Source organism: Oncorhynchus nerka, linkage group LG17, assembly GCF_034236695.1.
Source record: "Oncorhynchus nerka isolate Pitt River linkage group LG17, Oner_Uvic_2.0, whole genome shotgun sequence".
Classification (NCBI taxonomy): Eukaryota; Metazoa; Chordata; class Actinopteri; order Salmoniformes; family Salmonidae; genus Oncorhynchus; species Oncorhynchus nerka.
Genome location: NC_088412.1, coordinates 34890723 through 34914407, shown reverse-complemented (window position 1 = coordinate 34914407; position 23685 = coordinate 34890723). Strand labels below are relative to the sequence as shown.

The 23685-nt window shown below is 44.1% G+C and overlaps 1 protein-coding gene across 1 annotated transcript in view; it reads left to right on the top strand.

The window, feature by feature from the left end:
- Window positions 1-23031, top strand: part of LOC115145159 (carboxyl-terminal PDZ ligand of neuronal nitric oxide synthase protein-like) — a 249689-nt gene extending 226658 nt beyond the window's left edge. Inside the window, exons 9-12 of the mRNA XM_029686485.2 lie at window positions 6578-6743; window positions 7279-7473; window positions 18606-18951; window positions 20064-23031. Of these exons, the coding sequence (XP_029542345.1) occupies window positions 6578-6743; window positions 7279-7473; window positions 18606-18951; window positions 20064-20682 (1326 nt within the window). The 3' untranslated portion in view covers window positions 20683-23031. The remainder of the gene's footprint in view (window positions 1-6577; window positions 6744-7278; window positions 7474-18605; window positions 18952-20063) is intronic.
- Window positions 23032-23685: the final 654 nt, after the last annotated feature.

Genomic DNA, 23685 nt, shown 5'->3' with positions numbered 1-23685 from the left:
TTGTTACAGTTAATTAGAAACCAATTATTGAGCCATCAATTAGACCAGGCTAGAGTAGATGTAGTGTAATCGAGACTGAAGACTAAGTTGTGGGTGGATGCTAACCACCAAGTCGGCTCCAGTTAGAGTGAGGTGGACAAGAATCCAACACTTGACCATTTATCATCAGCACCAATGAGCACTACATCTACTCTAGCCTGGTCTAATTGATGGCTCAATAATTTGTTTCTAATTAACTGTAACAAGTTAAAACTGTATTGAACTTCCAGTGACACCTGCAAGTCTGGAGCACCAATGAATGCTAATGAGTCCAAAAACGATGTGAGGGTTGGAGTGTGCCCCTGGCTATCCGTAAATAAAATAATTTTAAAGATGAAAATTGTGCCGTCTGGTTTGCTTAATATAGGCCATTTGAAATCATTTATACTTTTCATGCTTAAATATACTTTTGCAATTACATTTACTTTTGATACTTAAGTATATTTTAAACAAAATACTTTTAGACTTTTACTTAAGTAGTATTTTACTGGGTGACTTTCACTTTTACTTTCTATTAAGGCATCTTTACTAACTATAAGAATAACAGTGAATATAAGGCATCAAAGTTACAGACAACACTCTTTGGTCAATAACGCATACTGGTGGAGAGTCCTCTGATGGCTGTCAAAACAAAGAATGTTTGGTGTGCTCTGCAGCCATCTTTGTAGGGTCAGGTGACAGGTCACTTGATTGGTCACCTGTTGGTCACCTGAGCAGGACGCCATCTTTGTTTAGGAATATAATTTGATAGTGTACCATTGGTCTTTCGAGCGAGATGCAATACACCTACTGTGACACGGCAGAGGAGCAAAGAAACACAGCAACAGTCTCACCGTCAGAAGATCCCATCCTGAACCTTATCTCAGAAAACAATGTACACGGATTCCTCTACAACATCGACAACAACCCGTGGCAGCACATGCCCAACGTCTATTACCTTTCCAACCAGAATCCACAGTTTATCTGACTCCTTGGGAGAAGGAGTGCAGGTGCAGAGTGCCAGCACCAGGGAGCTACATCACAGTGGAGGACAGCAGGCCAAAACTGCCAACCCCGTCGACCAGCTATCCCGTGTTCGGATCCTCTGCCCCAACACTGTGAGGGCAAGAAGTGGTCACTACACTAAACTACACCCAACTCATGACTAGCCCACATGACACTGCTGCCCACGTTTCAGTCACACTACCGCTAACATATTCCTCGGCAGGAATGGAAGAGCTGGCGAGATCGACCCTGTAGAAAGCCACCATCGCTACAGAGGCCACCATCACCACACAGACCTACACTGTCACAAAATCACTGCCACAAACACAAATTTCAAGTAGGCAGTCGGCCAAAAGTCCCTACCAGCAGTATGGAAATGTGACAATACACTCTATCTTGATGTTGTTAATCCCACCAAACCAGTCATGGACTGGTGGGCATGCCCTGAGCTACCAGTCTTCCAAACACCAGCTGTTCCACCCACCAGCTCAGGCTTAGTCTGCATGACACAAGCTCAGACTCCGTCAGCTGCTCTATTCCATTCAAATGACGAACCGTGGGCTGCACCTGCCCAGCCAGCTTATCCTCCATGGACCACTCCTGTCCTACCAGCTTACCAGTAGCTGCCTGCTGCCCCTCACCGGCCAGCTCACTTGCCTGGACCTGCTGCATCGCTCCATCTAGCTTACCCGGCTGGAGCTGCTTCACCTCTACAGGTAGCTCACCTGCCTGGAACTACTGCACCGCTCCACCTAACTTATCCGCCTGGACCTGTTGCACCGCTCAAGCCGGCTCACCTGCCTGGACCTCTTCCACAGTGTTGAACACTATATATCTTAGTGCACAGAGATAGTGAAGCAGCCGTCAGAACATATCAAAAGTGGATCAAGGTACGGTGAGCGTTGTCGGAAGTGGGCTCCCGAGTGGCGCAGTCTAAGGCACTGCATCTCAGTGCTAGAGGCTTCACTACAGACACCCTTGATCAAATTCAGACTGTATCACAACTGGCCATGATTGGGAGTCTGTACAATTGGCCCAGCGTCATCCGGATTTGGCCGGTGTAGGCCGTCATTGTGAATAAGAATTAGTTCTTAACTGACTTGCCTAGTTAAATAAAGGTTCAATTTTAAAAAAATACAAATGTAAAGTGTGGCTGCACTAATCATAGCCCCGATGCATGCACCCAGAGAAAACCATGCAGAGAATGTAATGAAGCACATCTCTAAGTGCTTCATAGTGTTGCCAAGCCGAGCTCCAGTGTCCTGCTTGTCACCCCTCTAGACAAAGTCTACCTCACCCACGAGTCTACCTAAAGGTAGTGCCAGTCTTGCTGGCCAGAAGTCTCTGAATATGTATGTCATTTTAGATGATGGAGCAGAGTGGACAATCATCCTCCCCTCAGAAGGCTAGGAGGAGTCATAGCCCTGAGGACAATCCAAAACCACACTGCTCATCTTACTGGCTCATCAGTCATTTTTCAAGTATCCCCCTATGGCCAGGCCAGCAGAGAGGTACCCCATAAAGGGAGCTTTCACAGCCGACCGACTGGCCCTTGATGAGCAGTCCTATCCCGTGCCAGCCATGTAGAAGTGCTATCGCCATCTAAGGGGCATCCCACATCATGCCTTTGACAAGGTACACCCACTGATGTTCATCGGAGCGGACTACACCAACCTGATAGAGACGATCAGGCTAGGGCCAGCTGGTAGACCAGCAGTTTGGTTGGATATGCAGTTTGGTTGGACACTCCAGAGCCCTGATGGTCACATGCCTCAGCAGGTACAAACCCAGCAATGCCTGTTCACATCCGCTCTCTCCTTTTCGCAGCATGAAGTTGGTCACGGCAAGACCAGGAAGCTGTGAACATCCTAGAAGCCTGAACCAAGAGGTTGCTAAAGGACCCCGGAAAGGCAAAAGTATACAATGCCGAGATCCAAAAGCCCATCGAGGCAGGGTGCTTCACCAAGCTAACTGGAGAGGCAGAGGCCACCAAGAACACCAAGATGATCCAGCCTAGCTGAAGAGGTCCATCTTCTGTGGTCTCACGACAGTAAGCCCCAGTCTACAAGTGCCTGGCCACTTTGGTGGCTCTCAGGGAAGATGCTTCCTTGGCACAGAGAATGGGGGTAGGATAGTGTCACCTACATTAAGACGTTTTGTTCCAGCCTCTGGGATGTTCACAGCTTTCTGGACTTGGTGTAATTGTGTCACCAACTTCTTGCTGTGGAAGGGGAGAACTTCAAGCTGCAAGATTCGCTCCACATGTTGGTAGATGTCATCTACCGTCGGGCAGATGGATGTGAACAGGGTCCTCATTGCCTCCAGTCCCAGAATTGATAACCCGTGGAATCCTCTCATCAAACCAAACGTTGCTTCGCAGCTTTTAATTATTTTTTATTTGATTAAATCTGCCGAAAATGCTATAAGGTGTTGATAAGAACATGTCTGTCTGGCTCAACTTGAACTTTCTTTTCCTCCCTCACTCTCACTCTCTCGCTCCCCCTCTGCTGTTATCTTTCTCTCAATCTTCACAGACACATTTACTATGTCCGTTCTCCGTGTTATTATTCAGGCTGCGTTCACCATCACCACAGAGCAGCATTTTCGGAGCATGTCTCACAGTCACATCTCAGATCAATCCAGGACAAATATGACACCTTCCTTCTCCAAGGCATGTCGGACAAAACTCAGTTTACCTTTCACACTTTGATCAGTACAGTGTATCTTCTCCTCATAGTCACATACATTTTGGCCTTCATATCTCATGTTCTGTCCTGGCGGTGCTTGATGTGTCGTATGGTGGTATATTACCCTGACAGTGCCGTTAGACTGTCGGGATTTACAGATGAGCTCTGACGCTGATGGCCCGCTTTAATGGAGGCTAGATCACCGCTATTTGTCGCTAAGTGGAGTGATGATGGAATCTGTTCTGTCTTTTACCCTCACTCCTTCCTGGCGTTTACTGGCCAGGGGTGAATGGAGGATGAGAATATGGGGAACGAGGAGGGTGAGGGGTGTGTTGGGGAGAGTACAGTAAGTGGAAGTGGGAGAGAAGAGATCGGATGAGAAGAGGGGAGGGTGTGGTGTTAAAGTGGAGTACATTACAGTAAGTGGAAGCCTTGAGATGGAGTGGCTCCATCTAGTGTCTGCACAGTTCAGAGGTTTCTCATTAGAAACAAAGTCCTTCAGGTGTTTTTCTCATTTCATCACCATCAACTGTTTCTCTTTACAGTAATTGCATCAATAATGACGACAGAAAGCTGAACATCCACGTTACCTTGGTTAGAGTTTTGTAGCTGTGGTATGATGAAAGCAGAATTGTATCTTCTGACTCTCTAGCAACAGTCTCATGACTCCATTCATGCTCCATTCTCCTTGAAGTGAGAGCAATGCAGTGCTATAGAGACATGGGCTCTATAACAAGCCAAGAATATGCTCCTTGATGTAAGAAAACCACAGCAGAAAAGTTCCTATAGAAACCATCATAAAGTTGGAAGAAGTGCTCGATGTCAAGTTATAAGTAGCAGAGTAGCAGTCATTGTCAACTATTCACAATGAGATGGGCCTCGTTCTTTGCTATATCCCGATCGCTTCTCTTGTCAGGATATATGCAACACATCCAATGACACTGTGCCTCACCTTGGAATGACCTTCCAGCTTTTTTAAAAGAGGTTGCACCTACAGTTGAAGTCGGACATTTACGTACACTTAGGTTGGAGTCATTAAAACTCGTTTTTCAACCACTCCACAAATGTCTTGTTAACAGACTATATTTTTGGCAAGTCTGTTAGGACATCTACTTTGTGCATGACACAAGTCATTTTTCCAACAATTGTAGACCACAGGTCTGGTTCTTCCTTGGGAACAATTTCCAAATGCCTGAAGGTACCACGTTCATCTGTACAAACAATAGTACGCAAGTATAAACACCATGGTACCACGCAGCCGTCATACCGCTCAGGAAGGAGACGCGTTCTGTCTCCTAGAGATGAACTAACTTTGGTGCGAAAAGTGCAAATCAATCCCAGAACAACAGCAAAGGACCTTGTGAAGATGCTGGAGGAATCGGGTACAAAAGTATCTATATCCACAGTAAAATGAGTCCTATATTGACATAACCTGAAAGGCCACTCAGCAAGGAAGAAGCCACTGCTCCAAAACTGCCATAAAAAAGCCAGACTACGGTTTGCAACTGCACATGGGGACAAAGATCGTACGCTTGCAAGCCGAAGAACACCGTCCCAACCGTGAAACACGGGGGTGGTCACATCATGTTGTGGGGGTGCTTTGCTGCAAGAGGGAATGGTGCACTTCATAAAATAGATGACATCATGAGGGAGGAAAGATCTCAAGACATCAGTCAGGAAGTTAAAGCTTGGTCGCAAGTGGGTCTTCCAAATGGACAAGCATACTTCCAAAGTTGTGGCAAAATGGCTTAAGGACAACAAAGTCAAGGTATTGGAGTGGCCATCACAAAACCCTGACCTCAATCCTATGGAAATGTTGTGGGCAGAACTGAAAAAGCGTGTGCGAGCAAGGAGCCCTACAAACCTGACTCAGTTACATCAGCTCTGTTAGGAGGAATGGGACAAAATTAACCCAATTTATTGTGGGAAGCTTGTGGAAGGCTACCCGAAATGTTTGATCCAAGTTAAACAATTTAGAGGCAATGCTACCAAATGCTAATTGAGTGTATGTAAACTTCTGACCCACTGGGAATGTGATGAAAGATATAATAGCTGAAATAAATTATTCTCTCTACTATTATTCTGACATTTCACATTCTTAAAATAAAGTAGTGATCCTAACTGACCAAAAACAGGGAATTTTTACTGGGATTAAATGTCAGGAATTGTGAAAAACTGAGTTTAAATGTATTTGGCTAAGGTGTATGTAAACTTCTGACTTCAACTGTAAGTTCTGGCTAATATTACCCATGTAGACTAATGCACATGCACATCCCTTGATATTGTAGAACTCCGGCCATCATCAGTCTCTTTCCATGTGTACTGTTTCTGAGAAGACATGGCTAGGAATCCAAACAGCGCTGTTTGCTCCTATGATAATCCCAAGGGTTGTCTGTCCCCTGAGCCTGGTGTTGAAGCCTGGGCTAGAGAAGAAACCGTTTGTTTTCTTCTCAGTCTCTGGTTTCTATGATTAGTGACTACTGCCACTGCAGGCGGCAGCCTTTTAATGGGAACTGTAATTCTTCTTCTCTTGGTTTAATCCTGCGACAGACCACTCATGGCATTACATTTTCAGAAGCTTAAACTTGAAGTGTGACAGCCCTCGTCTTGCTCCGTGAGTTATGGGTTTTGTGACAGAAATACACAAACATACTTACAGTGACACTCAATAGTCTGAAGTCACTATTAAGTGTTTGTTGGAGTACAGGCATATCTCAGGAGTGTCTGTTCTCTCTCTCTCTCTCGTGTATGAACATGCTGTACAGCAGTATCTCGCACGTGTGCATGCATGTGTGTTCTCTCTCTTCCAAGTATGTCCTTATCTCAGGTGTGTGTGTGTGTGTGTGTTGTGTGTTGTCTCCCCCCAGGTGCACCTGTTGAAGGACCAACTGAGTGCGGAGGCTACAGCCAGACTGGAGGCACAGGCCAGAGTGCACCAGCTGCTGCTCCAGAACAAGGACCTGCTGCAGCACATCTCTCTACTGGTCAAACAGATCCAGGAACTGGAGGTCAAAATGTCTGGGCCCAGGTCCAGTGAGTACACACAGGATGCATGACCACACACACACACACACACAAACAAACATATGCATGACACACATGCACACGCAGACTCCATTCATCTCATTATCCACTCAAAGACCCTGTTTGTCTTCTCCTCCCCTACTGCACATGTATTCTCTCCCTCCCCCATCTCTCTCTCATCACACACCAGCATGGACTCCAACGGACCAACCAGCATGTTATCGTGTAACATGTTACATTACTTCACACATTTTTCAGCTGCAACCTTATACAACATGTTACACCTCAGCGGACCAACCAGCTCTACACCTCAGCCACCTCAGCCCCCTCCTCTCCTCCTGATATCACACCCCGCACCTCACTTCCTCCTAATGTAGTGTTTGACACCGTTTCACACTCCCTACCAATTGATGGGAATTAGCCTCATGTTAGCAATGATAGCTCAGTTAGCTCAATGTGTGGAAGGATCTTTATCTTTAATGACACTAACCTCCTTCCTTACTCTCTCCCCCTTTTCTCCCCTCCCACTCTTCACCTCCTCCAGTGGGTTCCCAGGACAGTCTATTGGAGATCACTTTCCGTTCCACTTTCCCCCCAGTGTTGTGTGACCCAATGACCCCTCGACCCCAGGACCACGCCAGCCTCACCCTGCCAGCGCTGGGCATCAACATGGGCGTGGGCCAGGACAGTACGGTCAACCCACTCTTCTCTCCCTCCCTACCCCTGGGCAGCCCCCTAGGTAGGGAACCGTGTCTCCTCAAGCTTGAATGTTTCCGCTTCCTGCCCGGACCCCCAACACCTGACCCTCGCCCCGCTACTCCTCCACAGCGGAGGGGTCAGAATGGAGTGAAAGGTCAGGAGGGGTCGGGGGTGGTGATGTCATCAACCCGCGACGAGGTACTGGGCAGTCTAGAGCTGCTGAGGTTCCGGGAGTCTGGCATTGCGTCCGAGTACGCATCCACTGATGATAGTGATGAGACAGAGGAGAGAGAAGAGAGGGAGGAGATGGAGGAGAGAGAAGAGAGGGAGGAGATGGAGGAGAGGGATATTATATACGGCTGGGGGTCTGACGAGGAGACTCTCCGCCTACTAAATGTGCTCAACAGACAGGGACCACCAGACTGCCTGGGGGATGAGATAGCAGTGTAGCTCGACAACACACATTCACAATACACAAAAGCACATGCTCGTACATGCAACATGCTCTCACACATGCACACACTCCTAAACACACACAGTCACACACACACACACACACACACACACACCTTACTGATCGACTCAGACCTAAACACACATATCCCCACCAGGTAAAAACACTAGTGAAGAGCCATAACCTGACCCCTACTTCTCCCCCCTCGCCGCTCTCAGAATAATCAGAAACAGATTTCTTTACTGCACCTCTGTGTGTGTACCCCAGCCTACAGGTTATGTCTGAAACTGCTCCCCTTAAACTGTGGTCACTGTCTACATACAGTGTAATGGTGTGAGGAGCCGGTGAGGTATCAGTGCTGTACAGTACAGGCCCTAAAGTGTACAGGACTGTTGACTGGTATACAGACTCTGTTGGTGTTTGTTAGAGAGGAAACCGTATCCACACTTCGTAAGCAAATACTATTTTTAGTAAGAATATGATGATATCTGTATGTATAGATGGAAAACAACATTTTCTACATGGTCATGTGATGCTGTGTTTTATGTGTTATGTTGGTTGATACCGTATTATTCCAGTGCTTTTTGTTTCTGAATAATCTGTGTTTTGGAAGCATGTGTGCACTGGTTTTCACAGAACCACCCCTCCCCTGCTCTAACTGGTGTCTAACTTATGTAAATCTGGGATTATTCAGACCTCCGGGTATGCTGTTGCTTTTTCATTCATTTACAAGACTTTGTTCCGTAACAGTGACTAGAGCGCCTACCAGAAACGGTTCCCCTTTAAGACCTGGTGCACTAACACCGACGTAGAGCACCTGCCAAATACTGCTCTTATTAAACCCTAGGCACCTATGACAACACTCTGTGTGGGTAGTAAAGACGTTATGGTGATAACTATATAAAGTAGTATATAAAAGGCCCATAGCAAGTCAAGTCACTTCCTCTCAGTCAGTTATCCTCAGCTCATCTCTTGCATCAGGTTCAATAGAGAGCAGAGAATTGAAGGTGACAATCAAAAGAACTTAAAAGCAAACTGTTTGATCTCTGAAGTTTCTATTCTCATGTTTGTGTAACCCACCTGACCCAGAGTGCTGTGTGTGTGTGTGTGTGTGTGTGTGAACAGTTATCATACTACCTCCAATCAACCCTTTCTGTGATCTCCTTGAGAGGGTGAGTGAGGTCTAAGCTGTACTCATCCAGTAGTTAGCATGGTGGTCGTGTCAGTTCTCCTCTCTGCCTTACTCTGCTCATCCAGGTCACCATGTAGTTGAACCTCTTTTTCCACTCTGGGCCATTTCACTGTGGTAGGAGAGAGGGTGAGTAAAGGTCGGTGAGGGAGAGAGAAATACAGAGAGAGAGTTAATTAGAAAAAAGGAGGGGGCAGAACATACTGTGTACACATTCTCTCTCTCTCTCTCTCTCTCTCTCTCTCTCTCGTTCGTTGGTTCGTTAAGATCCAGCTGTTCCACTTCCTCAGTCACCCACACAACAGCATTTGGCCTCCTCCTCTCTAGATCCCCACACACAACCCTCTGGGATAAACACTCCCTATGTAGACTCTTTTCATCCTCCTTCTTTACTCTCTTCCTCCCCTCTTATCCACTCCTCTCCGTTTCTTCCCTGCTGAAGGACATATTGATGATTTATAAGAGCGATTGGCTCCGGACCGGAATGAATTATCTCCATTCTGAAACCTAGTCACGTTTCCATGCTTAATCTACCAATAAGGACTCATCACCCACCCTGACTAAAACACACACGCACACACACACCTTACTGATTCTTTGTTTAATATTTAGACAGATGCTCTAATGAAGTTTTATATGCACTGTGAAAACTGCCATACACACTCAGACACCCTATCAACACACACACACACACACCCTATCAACACACACACACACACCCTATCAAACACAGCCCTGCCACTGTGAAATATAAAGCAAAGTCAGTTGGTTAGAAAAGTTTGTGTGACTCTTCATAGATTGAAGGTTCTTCTGACTCCCTATCCCTCTGACAGTATGATGGATTCTCCCGGTGACAGAAGAAATGACAGGGTTCTGAGAGACATCACGTGGGGCTGCAGGGACGGGGACAGGTCCCAGAGGTCACAGTGACACCGAAAGGAGTTTGAAATGTTAAGATCAAGGCCTGGTGTCCTTGTCTTTCTGTCCCTGCGCTCCCGGCCACCACAACAGCACCACAGTCATCAACGTCACTGTCACACACAGTGGCCTCGTGGCAATGCTAAATAAAGCCAAACTCCTAGCTCTGTGGTTAACGGAGCGTGGGTCACCCAAGGAGACTGAGCAGGCTGCTATGGAATTGACAAGAGAGCATGCACGGACACACACTCTCGCATGCACACACAGCTGTGGATGTTATTGGCAGACGGATGGGGTGGCCATTCCATTTGTGCTTCTAACTGTGTGTGTGTGTGTGTGTGTGTAGGGTTTTAGTGACACTGACTTGGTATTTCTGGAATGATGAAAGAGAAGATGCTGTCCCTGTCCCTCTCTCTTTCACACAAACCCTACCTGGCAGCATTGAAGCCCTTCTAGAGAAGCGTAGCAGAGGTAACAGGCTGTCACTGCAGCCTCAAAGGAAACAAGAACCCACACTGTCAGGGATGGGGAGAGGGGGAACGAGAGAGAGCCAGGCAGAGAGGAGGAAGAGGGATCCCCCTGGGAATACACTCATTGTTTCCACGTAATTTCAATGAAATGACTTTGAACCAACATGGAATAGATGTTGGGAAAAGTGTTGGAGAGAGGCAGGAAGAGAAATGGAGTGAAGGATGAGACTAACAGGATTTTGGTTTTCAGTTCTGATATTTGGCTGCTGTTGGTGTTTACTGTTTACAGAGATGTTTACCATATTGTTTACGATGTTGTTCTGAGCTCCCTGCATCTTCTCACATCATCATTTAAATCTAGTCAAAATGCCTTAGCCCAACCGTGTCTGCAGATAAAGAGGATTTCTGGTGGGTCTGTGTGTGTGCGTGGGTGGGTGTTTGTTTGTGCTTGCTTATGCACATGCGTGTGTCAGCCTACGCATGAAAACGAAGAGGTAGTCATCGCTATTCGTGCTCACTTTCAGCAGAGTTCCTTTGTTGGAAGTGTGTGTGCTATGTCAGGTTCGAGGAGAGTTTCATTGTTGGAAGTGCATGTGCTGTATCAGGATTCAAAACGTTCATTCATCTGGAGGTTAGAGGACTCATTATTGTGCTCCTGAGGTTTTTCTTTTCTGTTTGGGTGCTGACACAGTCATTAATCTCACAGCTGACAGGTGTGTGTGTGTGTGTGTGTGTGTGTGTGTGTGTGTGTGTGTGTGTCGTGATCTGGGAACCCTGGTTCTACAGCTCCTGTCATCTCCAACACATTCTAGTTGGCCTCTGCAAACCTCAACAGTAGGTTTTGGATGTTTTTGGTGTGTGTGTTTGTGCATGTCACTTACGGGAAAACCACATGAATTTCACATGTGATCTTATGTGAAGTTATTGTGATAGCATGTGACCACATGTAAAAGCAACATGTGATAACATGAAACGACACGTGAAAACATTTGAGCATATATGAAAACGTGATCTCGTTAAATAATTGTGACAACATGGGGATGGATATTTTCAACATGTAATACCATGAAACTACACGTGACAACATTTGAAATGATTCCACATGTGAAATTGCAAATTTGATTTTCACATGAGTTCAATTTTCATATGCAAACATTTTTCAAATGTAAAAGTGCAAATTTAAGTTTCACATGTGAAAATGAAATTCCACATGGGGATCTACAATTCACATGTGAGGTGAAAACATTTTATTCTCCTCCCTTGTGAAAGGTGATGTTAACATGTGAACTATATATTGAACACATGTTCACAACTGAACAACTGAACAACCCACATTTCTCTTTTTTTTTCACATGAGAATTTCAGCTCAACATGTGAAAACTGCAAATTTCATGTTTCTCTTGTAAGGGAAGTAATGAAATGGAATGGGGGTTTTAAGGTAAAATAGTGTCAAAATCGTTCATCACTGACAATCTTTACATTCAACATGATCAGTTAGCACTGACTTTTCAATATGACCCCATCTGGGATTTTAACTCACAACCTCTGGATTTGGGTACGCTGATGTTTCTGCTGCGCCACAAAGTCTGTAGCATTCTAAGAGTCCACTACACATGCATTACCTATAATACATATCTGCACTTAGAACAATAATGCCGTTAATCTCACTATTCTCTCATCATTGATTTAATTTACTTATGTAAGCATTTTGAGGGTTTTCTGTATAGTTGTCAAATGTTGGCAAGGCATATTTTTCTTCTTTAATGTTACTCCTGAGTCACTATGAGAATTATAATCGTTTTTCATGAGTGTATTATACAAAGCTGAATATATTATGGACTTTTTGGGGTTAGTAATAATTTGTAGAGTGGCTCTATTTTCTATCAGCATGTATTTTCTCACCATTCTAAATGTCTAAAGAATCCATATGTTGTTCTGAAACATGACCACAGATATACTGGGCATTTTTAACACGTTTACAACCATAGTCTTGAATTGGACCCACATTTTTCTGGTCTTGGTCTTGACTTGGTCTCGGACCCCTCGACCCTCTCCCAGTTTCAGTCTTGACTCGCTTTTTTTGTCTTAACTTGGACTCGATTTGCTCCGGTCTTGGTCTTGAATCGGTCTCACTGTTCACACACCATGCATCTACTGCTGACTCAGGGATATATCACACACACACACACACACACACACACACACACACACACACACACACACACAGAGCAGGGTCTTGGAGGGCCAGACAGACAGTGGTGTGGCAAATTGCTAGATTAAATATTGATTGGAGCTCTTTGATATGGATGGGAATGACAAAATCGTCTGCGACAACCTCTCCTCTCTTCCTCTCCTCATTTCCTAATTTCTCTCCTCTGCACTCCTCCCAACCTGAATACAACCTGTCCTGTCATCCTCCCTGCTCTACCCATCCTCTCCCCCTGTACTATTTTCTCTTGCTCTTTTGTGCTCTTTCCATTCAGGCCACTCACACACACGTAAACACACTGGCCCTTTACAGTCCCGTCATTTAAAAACACTTTACTAGGGGCCCAAGGACAGAGCTGGGTTGCGGGTTGCTGGGTGAGGAAGATGAGGGAGTTGTTGGGGTGGAGAATGATGTGAGGGGCATTGGGTATGGTTAGGGGGGTGTTGGCTAATAGGCTGTTAAAGCCTTGTTCTGAGGTCATAGATCAGAGCTGTAGTCTGTCGGGACAGGAGGAGAACACTTAATCCCATCAACCCCTGCAGTTCTTGGTCTAACCTTTGCGCTCTGACCTCCCGGTACAAGCCACAGGAGACAGGAAGCAGGGCGGCGTATGACTCAGTGGGGGGTTAGAGAATTAACACTATTGCTCTCAGACTCCCTCCAGCTACCGTAGTGTACAGGATTTAAATGATTCATTCCCCACCCACTGTCAAAACCCCATTATTTTAATGATTCATATTTAAAAAACAAGGGTGTGTGAATTATAGATGTTTGGCCTTACTGTTCTCTGAGTCAGGAGAACAGGAGATCTCACTTTCTGGGACATGTCTGTCTCCAAAGTTAGACTTGTAACTGATCTTAAAGGGATACCATTATTTTGTCAATGAGGTCCTTTATCTACTTTCCCAGAGTCAGAAGAATTGGTGGATACAATGTCTCTGAGTGCAGTTTGAAGGAAGTTGCCAACTGTATCTGCATGCTTTCAGTCATTGTGCTAACGCTAGCTAGTTAGCATTGGCTCACAAAAATACTGTACCTTTAACTTCCTTCATACTGGACACAGAGACATAAAAATGGTATCCACGAGTTCATCTGACCCTTTAAATGTTTAGCCTATTTTATTTAAGTACCTAATTTTCCGTTAATCTCCGGTTAGTGCACACACTGCTTTACTTTTGAACAGTCAGTGAAGGAAATTAATCACCACTCGTGAGCTCGTTAAATTTAATTTCCCACCCAGCATTCACTCTCGTTAAGTGACCCAGAGTTAGATTAACTCATATATAATTTGTCAAGGATGCCAAGGGAAGCCAGGCTTCCCCCCCAAAAAATACACCAAGAAAAACAGAAATAATTTATCTTTCGTCTCTGTGTTTTCATAATTTTTCTTCAACCCGCAAGAAGCTGAACTGGAGAAAGAATCTGAGCGAGCGAAATAGTGCCCTCTGTCTCTGCATGTCTCTGCATGTGTAGGCCATTTATCTGATGCGGTCTGATCATAAAAAGCATGAAATTGTTGCCGCCCCGTAGCATTGAATCCAAGGGAAGCCAGCGAGCATTTGGCCTCTCTTGATTAAAAAAAAGTATAAAATAATAGCCAATCAGCGTTGAGCTAAACTGAGAGAGCTCAACTGTGAATAGTCCTGGTGCACCCCAATACATTTAGAAGGGAAGCCAGTTTGGATTTGGATTCACTCCTATCACAACGCATCAAGAGAAATACGTAATTGACAGAAACAACTTGAATTATTGCATCTTGTTGTGTCGTGGTCCTACGGACTCTAGCTAGCTAGCTAAAATTGTCCCTTTCCTATTAGCAATGGATGGAGATAGGGATTTGGACTTGTGGTTTTGCTTGATTCTCCGTACTAGCCAATGATTAAAACGGCAATTCAGATCCAACCATAAATGCATACATTTCTCCCTGGACTGAGAGGATGGAAGTTCAATATGTAGCTAGATGTAGAAGGCTAATGTTAACTAGCTAGCGTTGCCCATGAAAGGAAGTTAGGCTAGTGAGCAAGCATTTTAGCCAGGTAGCTTAGGACAACAAAAAATTTAAAAGTGTACTGTGTGAAAGAGAGGACGATGGCATTGGCATTTCTCTACAAGTAGGGTGAGTCAACATGTTTTTTCCACTTGCACACACACACACACACACACACACACACACACACACACACACACACACACACACAAATCAGAACCATGGACAGCCACATCATATTTAGCTTACATTGATTGGACTAAATTGTTTTTGGTATCTGCTAGTTGTCACCGTATTAGTCTAGGCATAGGTGATTTGATGATGTTGAAAAGTTGAAGTTGAAATTGTGCTGGAATAGTGGAGGCAACTTCTGTTGTCTTTGCAACTTGCTGTACATCTCTTCGGTTATAAATAAATAGTAGTTTAGTAGTCCGAAAATGTCAGAAACATTAACTTGCTTGAACATGCTACAGGTCATGTAACTATTACATGCAATATGCTTTGTAGTTGTAATATGTTTTTGTTCCTGTCTTTCCGTGCAGTTTGAAGGAAGTTGAAGGTAGCTTCTGGGGCCATTGCTTAATAGCGACGGTGCAATGACTGGAAGTCTACAGGATTAGCTGCTAGCTAGCTGCTCCTGTAGACAAAAATGTCCTTCAACTTCCATCAAACTGCACATAGACATAAAAATGGTATCCATTAGTTCGCCTGACTTTGGATAAGTAGAAAAATGGCTTAGTTGAAAAAATTGTGAATTATCCCTTTAAATGTAGTTTCATATCATAGCTCCTAATAGAACATCCTGTCATCACACACACAAACACACTATGAGGCTTTTTGGCCCTACTTAGACAAGCCTCACTCATGTAGATTAAAGGCTAATCTGTCATCACAGGGAGGCTCTTCTAACATGCTAAATAACCACACGACCACTGAAGACTGATTGGTCTTCTCTCACCACACACACACACATCAAATGGTCTTGTCGTTGTGCGCTAGGCCAGGCGCTAAACGTTAAATGTTGAGCGCTAGACTCATTTGCGTATCAGTGGTAATGGACTCTGCTAGGTTAGGTTCTCTGCTCTCCATTTGTCAGAACGATGATCTACTCTGCCCTGTGGTACGTTGTCTCGTGCTCTCCTCCACTCAGCCCTGTGGTACGTTGTCTCGTGCTCTCCTCCACTCAGCCCTGTGGTACGTTGTCTCGTGCTCTCCTCCACTCAGCCCTGTGGTACGTTGTCTCGTACTCTCCTCCACTCTGCCCTGTGGTACGTTATCTCATACTCTCCTCCACTCTGCCCTGTGGTACGTTATCTCGTACTCTCCTCCACTCTGCCCTGTGGTACGTTATCTCGTACTCTCCTCCACTCTGCCCTGTGATTGTCTGCTACTCACCTCCTGTCTGACAGTTACAACAACATTTCTGTAAGGAAGGCTGCTGTTGTCTGACTAACAGCCCATGTCTCACCCACTGCAGATTTCACTGTGTGTGTGTGTGTGTGTGTGTGTGTGTGTGTGGTGTGTGTGTGTGTGTGTTCTAGTCACTCTGACAGAAGTGGGTTACTCACAGCTGAGAACAATGTCTAAAGCTTTTCATTAGATGAAGGGGAAAGTTGAGTCTATCTAGATAGAGCAGCCTGTAAGGTTGATGTAAGGGTCCTCTGACTAACAATGTAGAAGTTCTGCTATTGTCATGGACATTCTCTCTAAGGGTATATGTTAATAATACAGCCAATTATGTGACACTGGAGATACAATTTTTAACTAGACTTGAAATAGAAGTTTAAATGAAAGATTGAATGACAGAGTATAAACCAACTGGACTGTTACACTGAAGTCCAGTATCTCCAAACTAGCCTGTTGTCAGATATAGGATCCTATGATTCTAAGTTCCAAACTTGACCTGACTTTGTTTCCTAGTCCTGTGACTACGGTTTCATTAGGCTGTAGGTGCATCTCAATAGTGTGACTTCTCTATGTTCTGTTATCTCGGGTCTTTTGTTCTGATGCAAAACCTATTTCATTTCATCATGTCCTTCCCTGAACTGTTGTAAAGAGAAAACCGGTACACTGTACTGTATATGTGTGGGAGTGAACGTGCACTTACTCTGAATCTCAGTCTGTCGCTGACCTTGCTTTTGCTCAATAAACGTCTCCTTTCTAACCTTCTCTCTCTCTCTTTCTTTCTTTCTTTCTTTCTTTCTTTCCGTACTCCTCCTCTACCTGGTTTCTGTGCTGTGACACTGCACTATCTTAACAGCTGATTGTCTTTCTAGAATTCAGTCACTTTCACTTAATTATCGTTCTTTCATTTAATTATCATTCTTTCGTGTTTTCTGAATTTCGTTCCTGTATGTTTAACCTTCTCTCCACTTGCAGAAAAAAACGCTTCTGTTTTAATTAACAATTGTAATTAACATGGCAACAATCCCTAAGGCTGGGCTGTAATTGAGAGAGGGAGACCGGTAGGTATTATAGTACAGGGCCAGTCTCAGCCTCAGGCGTAGACAAACAAACTCCAGGGCCTAACATGGGGAGGGAATGTGTAATGGAGGATTTAGTCTGAAGTCTGACTGTGTTTGTGCTATTCATTATCATGACCACCAATACTCAAAACACTACCATTATGAAGCCTTCTGACAGGGAGTCTAGCTAAGAGAAGTATGGGAACTGCGTTTCTAGCCTATCTGAGAGCTGTCACACACACACACTCACATCCAAACACACACTGAACACAGAGTGATTTTCTGTTCAATCTGATCTTCCTAATAGCCCTCCTCTTTGGTCAGACTACAGAGAATCCTTCCCCCTGGCAGGCCTCTAACAGTGAAAGGATATCTGTGTTTGTGTGAATAAGCACCTAGATGTCTGCTCTCTCTCCCTCCTTCAAACACCCTCCCATCACTCCAGAATTATATTAGCTGTATCTCCAAAGACTCACACTAATGGATTTGAAAATCTCTGTGGCTGCCCATGTCTTTGAAATAGTCTGAATTGCCGAAGCAACACAAAGTCAAGTCAAGAGCACCTGTGCTGTGCTGTCTCACTGCTCTTTTTCTAGAGTTATTAATGAAGATGTTCCTTTCCATATGTCTGTCCAGAGATGTTAGCTTTTAGAGTTACAGCTAAACCTGGCATTTAGCCGTAAAGTCTATTTGTCCCCCTGAAGTGCCCGTTAATGCCTTGGTCATATTACAGATGGTCATACTATCAACAAACTATCTGTTGATAAGCAACTGCTTGCTAAGGTTAGGAATAAGGGTTGGGGTAAGGGTTACCTTAAAGTTAGGGTTAGGAGATTGAAATGTTACTGATCGTCTGTAGAGGATTTACAGATGGGCTATCCGGATAAAGTGTTCCCGAAATCTATTAACTTGTTGTGTCTTACTAATGCCTTCCGAGAAACTATTTTCTCCACGAGGTAAGACAATCTATTATTGTACTATGTGGACTGACAACAAACCGCTCCTTTGTGCATTTACCCATCCTGCAATGCACTGTGGTCTATTTTCAACTTCATTGTGATTGATGGATGTGGTTATGTGCATGTGTCATGTCCCTTGCTTCCATCATGACTTGTTGATGATTGTGTAACGTGTTGCATCCATATTGAGCAGTTGTAACACTGTGCCTTGTGGGACTCCATATGCTCTTTCTTTCTACACGGACTCCCTATAAACCATACTTTGACATGTTTTTGATGTTGCAACATTCTTCAATGTTGTACAGTGTTGCACAAACATGCAGTTTGAAATGAAACGTCAGTAGTTGTCTTTTGCTCCAGGTCACGTGAAATGTCTATACATTCCATTTATATCTGGAACATTCCATGGTGCCTGTAATGCATCCTTGCGTAAAACAAAAAATACCTTGATTGAATGTGCCCTCACAATACCCTCACTTATATCTTACATGCTCTCCCTCCCCCTCCCTTCCTCTCTCCAGTAGACCACAGTATGTTTGAGAACTCCAACGCCTCCAGAGCTCCAGGCCAGGGGCTCCAGGCCTCCAGGTTGACCCAGGCCTCTGCCCGTCACTCCCTGGTCACAGCTAACCCTGCCCTGGGTAGCAGCCCTGTCGAGGCCCCCTCCTCCACCACTACCAATGGAGGTCAGCAGAGGCTGAAGAACGCCCTGAACCTGGGCAAGGCTGTGGGGGCAAAGGTCAATGACCTGCTACGAAGGAAAGAGCCCAGTCATATAGGAGACATCGGCGTCACTGAGATCAACAAGAATGTAGGAGCAGTCTGGAGCAATATGGAGGAGATGACCCAGCGAACTACTGCCTATAGGTAAGGAGGGATACACAATACAGTACACACACACACACACACGACTACTGCCTAAAGGTGAGGAGGTGTACACTAAAAGACACACACACACACACACACAGGAGGGATACAGTAAAACCCACACACAACCACAAACACACAAACATTTGCAGATCACCCATACTCACAAACAGTTATACAATATTCACGTCCGCCACATGTCTGGGCCCAATAGTTATAACCCAGCTTTCAGACACTGTGCCTTGGAGATTCAATCCAATATTGGTTTTATCCAAAGAGTAAAACTGAGAGACCGCTAGTTATTTCTAAAAACCAATATTGTATTATTTTCTCTAAAGTGGAACGATTTAAGCTGGGAAATAGTAGTCATCCTCTCACCCCATATAAAAGACCATAACCGTTGAGTCAAAGATGTTTAAATGATTCATCTGAATTTTTCCCAAACTGGGGCAGTGAATAAGTGATGAAGAGTAAGAGGAGGGTTAGTTAGACAGAAGCTGAGATTAAACACACACAGAGACTGAATGAGACATATTTGAGAGTTGAATTGCCTCATTTCTAATGTTAATCATACACAGTGCATGCACACACACACGCACGCTCACCCTTGGGTCTCCCTTAGTTTAAAGAGACAGAACGAGCTGTCCGTCTACGCTGTAGCTGGTCATTGATCTGTCTGTCTCTTGACTGACACTCAGTCACCTACCTGACACACGGAGCCAGGACAGACATTTCACAGCTGCGTAACTCATAGAATTGGTAAATACGTGATGTGTGTTTAGACACTGATGTGTTGAGAAATGTGAATTGTCAGGTCATGTTTAGACAGAGTAGTCATAAATGACGGGTATGTTTTGCGGTGACTCACTCCTTAACACTATGGCAATGATACGGTTGTCACCATGACAATATGCTCATTTATGGGGGAAAGGTAGAGAAATATTCCACTGATAAAATAAACACACAGTCCCACAGCATAGGGAAGGGGGAGGAGAACGAGGGGCAGTTAGACAGAGAGCAAGTGATGGGGAGAGATTGAACAAATGTAAAAATGTGTTATTGTTAAAGTTACAGTAGTAATGGATGTCTCTTCCTCTTCTCTCTCCTTCCAGTCATGCCTCTCAGGACTCCGTCCCTCGTCTGGACCCCCCTCCTCCCGGTAAAAAAAAGCGTCTTCCTCGCACCCTGAAGACTACCCAGGACATGATGATCTCGTCTGACCCCGTCGTCACCACACCCCCCGAGACCCTCGATCACTCCCTCCTCTCCTCCCCTAACAAGACCTCCCTCATCAGCAATGAGCAGACCCCACCCAAGGGAGAGCAGGACGGAGAGAATGACAGAGGGAGAGACACACTCACCGGACTGACTGACCCTCTGGACAGCGAGAGGAAAGAGGAAGAGGTGAAGATGGAGACAAATGGGAGCAGTAAGATGGATGGAGTGGAAGGGAATGAGAAAGAGGAGAGGAGAGAGGGAGAGCAGACCCAGATTCAGCTCCAGCTCTCTGTCCCAGACCTTATCCATAAGGACCACGTGGTCCCCCCCAGGTCGAGGACGTCTGAGCCCAGGCAGAAGGCCCCGGGAGCAGACACCAGGCTAGCCTCCACCCCGCTAAAAGCTCCGTACAGGATCAGTGTGAGTGAGGATGGGCTGATGGAGAACAGCTCCCTCTGTAGGAAAGGATCAGCAGACACAGAGGAGCCTGAACAACACCCCGACCTGCTTTGAGAAGAGACACACACACACACACACACACAAAGCCTCTGGAGAGAGGGAGAGATAATGGGAACAGTGATGTGGAGAGGAGCTGGCAGAAGGAGAGCAGAAGACAGAGATTGTTTGTGTGAGAATAAGAAAGGGAGGGAGGATGTTTTCGACTAGACCCTAGACTAGGGTCTTCACTAGTTACTACAGCCACAAAGTCAAAACCCCACCTATTTCTACAATTTCTCTTCTTAAAATGTGATTTTCAACCTTAACCACACTGCTAACCTTATGGCTAAACTTAACCCTAAATGAAGACCAAAAAGCACTTTTTTTTAATGATATAGACAATTTTGACTTTGTATCTGTGGTAACTAGTGGAAACCTAGGGTTAGGGGAGAGAGATATAGATCGAGATATAGTGTGTTTGTTTGAGTGAGAGTTGGATATAGTGGGAGAGGAACGGATAGAGGAAGGGTATGTGTGAGAGAGGTAAGAGAGAGAACAAGACAGAGATGGGGAAAGAGTATCTATTTGAACATATCATTAAGGGACATACCAAATCTTTTCAAGAGAACCACAACATCTTGGTCTGCCAACACTGTTTAACGTCATGTTTTATATTGTTAACCTTGCAACGTAATGTAGGAAGGAAGATATATACCCAGACATTTTCGATTTCTAAAATAATCTATTTCAAATGTCATAGTGCCCTTTCATGCTGAGAGAGAATGTATTTTTTATGATCTTTTATAACTGTTGCCCTTCAGGAAATATATCAAGCGTTCAGCAGGGAATATGAAAACCAAAGTGAACACGACATTAACACTGACTGTAAGTTCATGCTGTTGTGTCGGTGATGTCATCCTCACAACACATATTGAGATAAGTTTTGTGGCAGACATGCAATTGGGTTTGTGCAGCCTGTACAGTATGTGGGTTTGATTTACATTTGTTGATTGACAGTCATGGTTTTAGTAGTGCCAATCACAGTCCTGTTGCTTTATTTCCTTACAATAAGGGTCAACAGTTTTAGAATACCTAATCATTCAAGGGTTTTTCTTCTTTTTGTTTTACTATTACATTATTATTACTATTTACTATTTATTCTACATTACTACATTGTAGAATAAAAGTGAAGACAACAAAACTATGAAATAACACATGGAATCATGCAGTAACCAAAAAGTGTTAAACAAATCCAATTAGCCACTCTTGGCACACTCTTGGCATTCTCTCAACCAGCTTCATGACGTAGACACCTGCAATGCATTTCAATTAACAGGTGTGCCTTGTTAAAAGTTAATTTGTGGAATTTCTTTCCTTAATGCATTAATTAGTTGTGTTGTGACAAGGTAGGGGTGGTATACAGAAGATGGCCCTATTTGGTAAAAGACCAAGTCCATATTATGGCAAGAACAGCTCAAATAAGCAAAGAGAAATGAAGGTCCATCATTACTTCAAGTCATGAAGGTCAGTCAATATGGAAGATTTCAAGAACTGTGTAAGTTTCTTCAAGCGATATGATGAAACTGGCCCTCATGAGGACCGCCACAGGAATGGAAGACCCAGAGTTACCTCTGCTGCAGACAATAAGTTCATTAGAGTGACCAGCCTCAGAAATTGCAGCTAAATGCTTCACAGGTAGTGTATGTTGTCATTTGTTTTAAGCTTCTGTATCCTTCTGCCAAAAAATGATGGCACCAGAGACGACCACACACACACACACACACACAGATAGAAAGGAGTCTTTGTCTGTGGCTGCAATTCTCACTCACAGCCTCCTCACCCCTCTACTCATCTCATCCTCCTATTTCCACCTCCTTCACTCCTCCCTGAGATGAACAACCAGATCCACTCTCTTTTTGCCCGCAGCACCTATTAATAAGACTTTACATCAGTGCCTTGCAAAACTAACCTTAGATCAGTGTGTCGGGGGAATTACTACTCCAACAGAACAAGGCTTAGGTATTCTGTGTAGGGTGGTATTGGGGTGTGTGTGGATCTGTGCTTCCATCAGTCAGACTAGAATCTCTGGAATAGAGAGAGAGAGAGAGATGACACATGAAGGTTGATATAATTGGGAATTTATTTTCATCAAGATTGTTAGCATGTTGTATCAACCCAGTGTTTTCCAAATGGTGGGCCATGGCTGAAAACTAGACTGTGACTAGAAACATGGTTTTGCGTGTCTGGAGGTTTGCAAGACTTGATGTATTTCATAATGGTAAACTAAATGCTTGGCATCCACTGTATTTTCAACTATTTGTTTCAGATGGTGTTTTTTGATAAACTGTTTGATAAGGTAACCTAATCATAATCATTATGTAAACTAAAGCAATAATCCATATATATTAAATAATTCATATATTTATCCATGTGGAGTCTAGACTGTTGTTGTCTTATATCGTTATTTCTACATGAGAAACCTAAGGACAGGTGGTTGTAAAGCTGTTTTACAGCATCAGCACCTAGCTTACCTGTATCACTACTATCCTGACCACGTATGTTATATCACATCTTGAAAGATCTACACAGATCTATACTGTACATTTATGGACATTTTGGACACCTTCATAATGATTTATTTTGAAATCATATTTAGTCATAAGTCTAGCAAAATATAACATTTTTCAACTAGTTGTGAAGACATTTGACTGACACGGAATGATATGACATACATTTGATTTATTATGATTGATTTATGCATTACTGTAATTGTTGTTTTAAGTTTTGTATTCTACAAGATGGTCGATATAATATAACATAATGAGCAAGGATGATGCTGTGTGTGTGTGTGTGTGTGTGAGAGAGAGAGAGACAAACAGCCTGTTATGTATTATGACACATATGGACAGTTCTGAAGAAGCCCTTTCACTGCAAGTTTCACTATTCATTATTTGTAATACATTCGCCTTCAATTTGAAGAAATATTGTGTAACAACAAATCTGTGACATATATACACAATGCATTCTGAAAGTATTCAGACCCCTTGACTTTCCCACATTACAGCCTTATTCTAATAT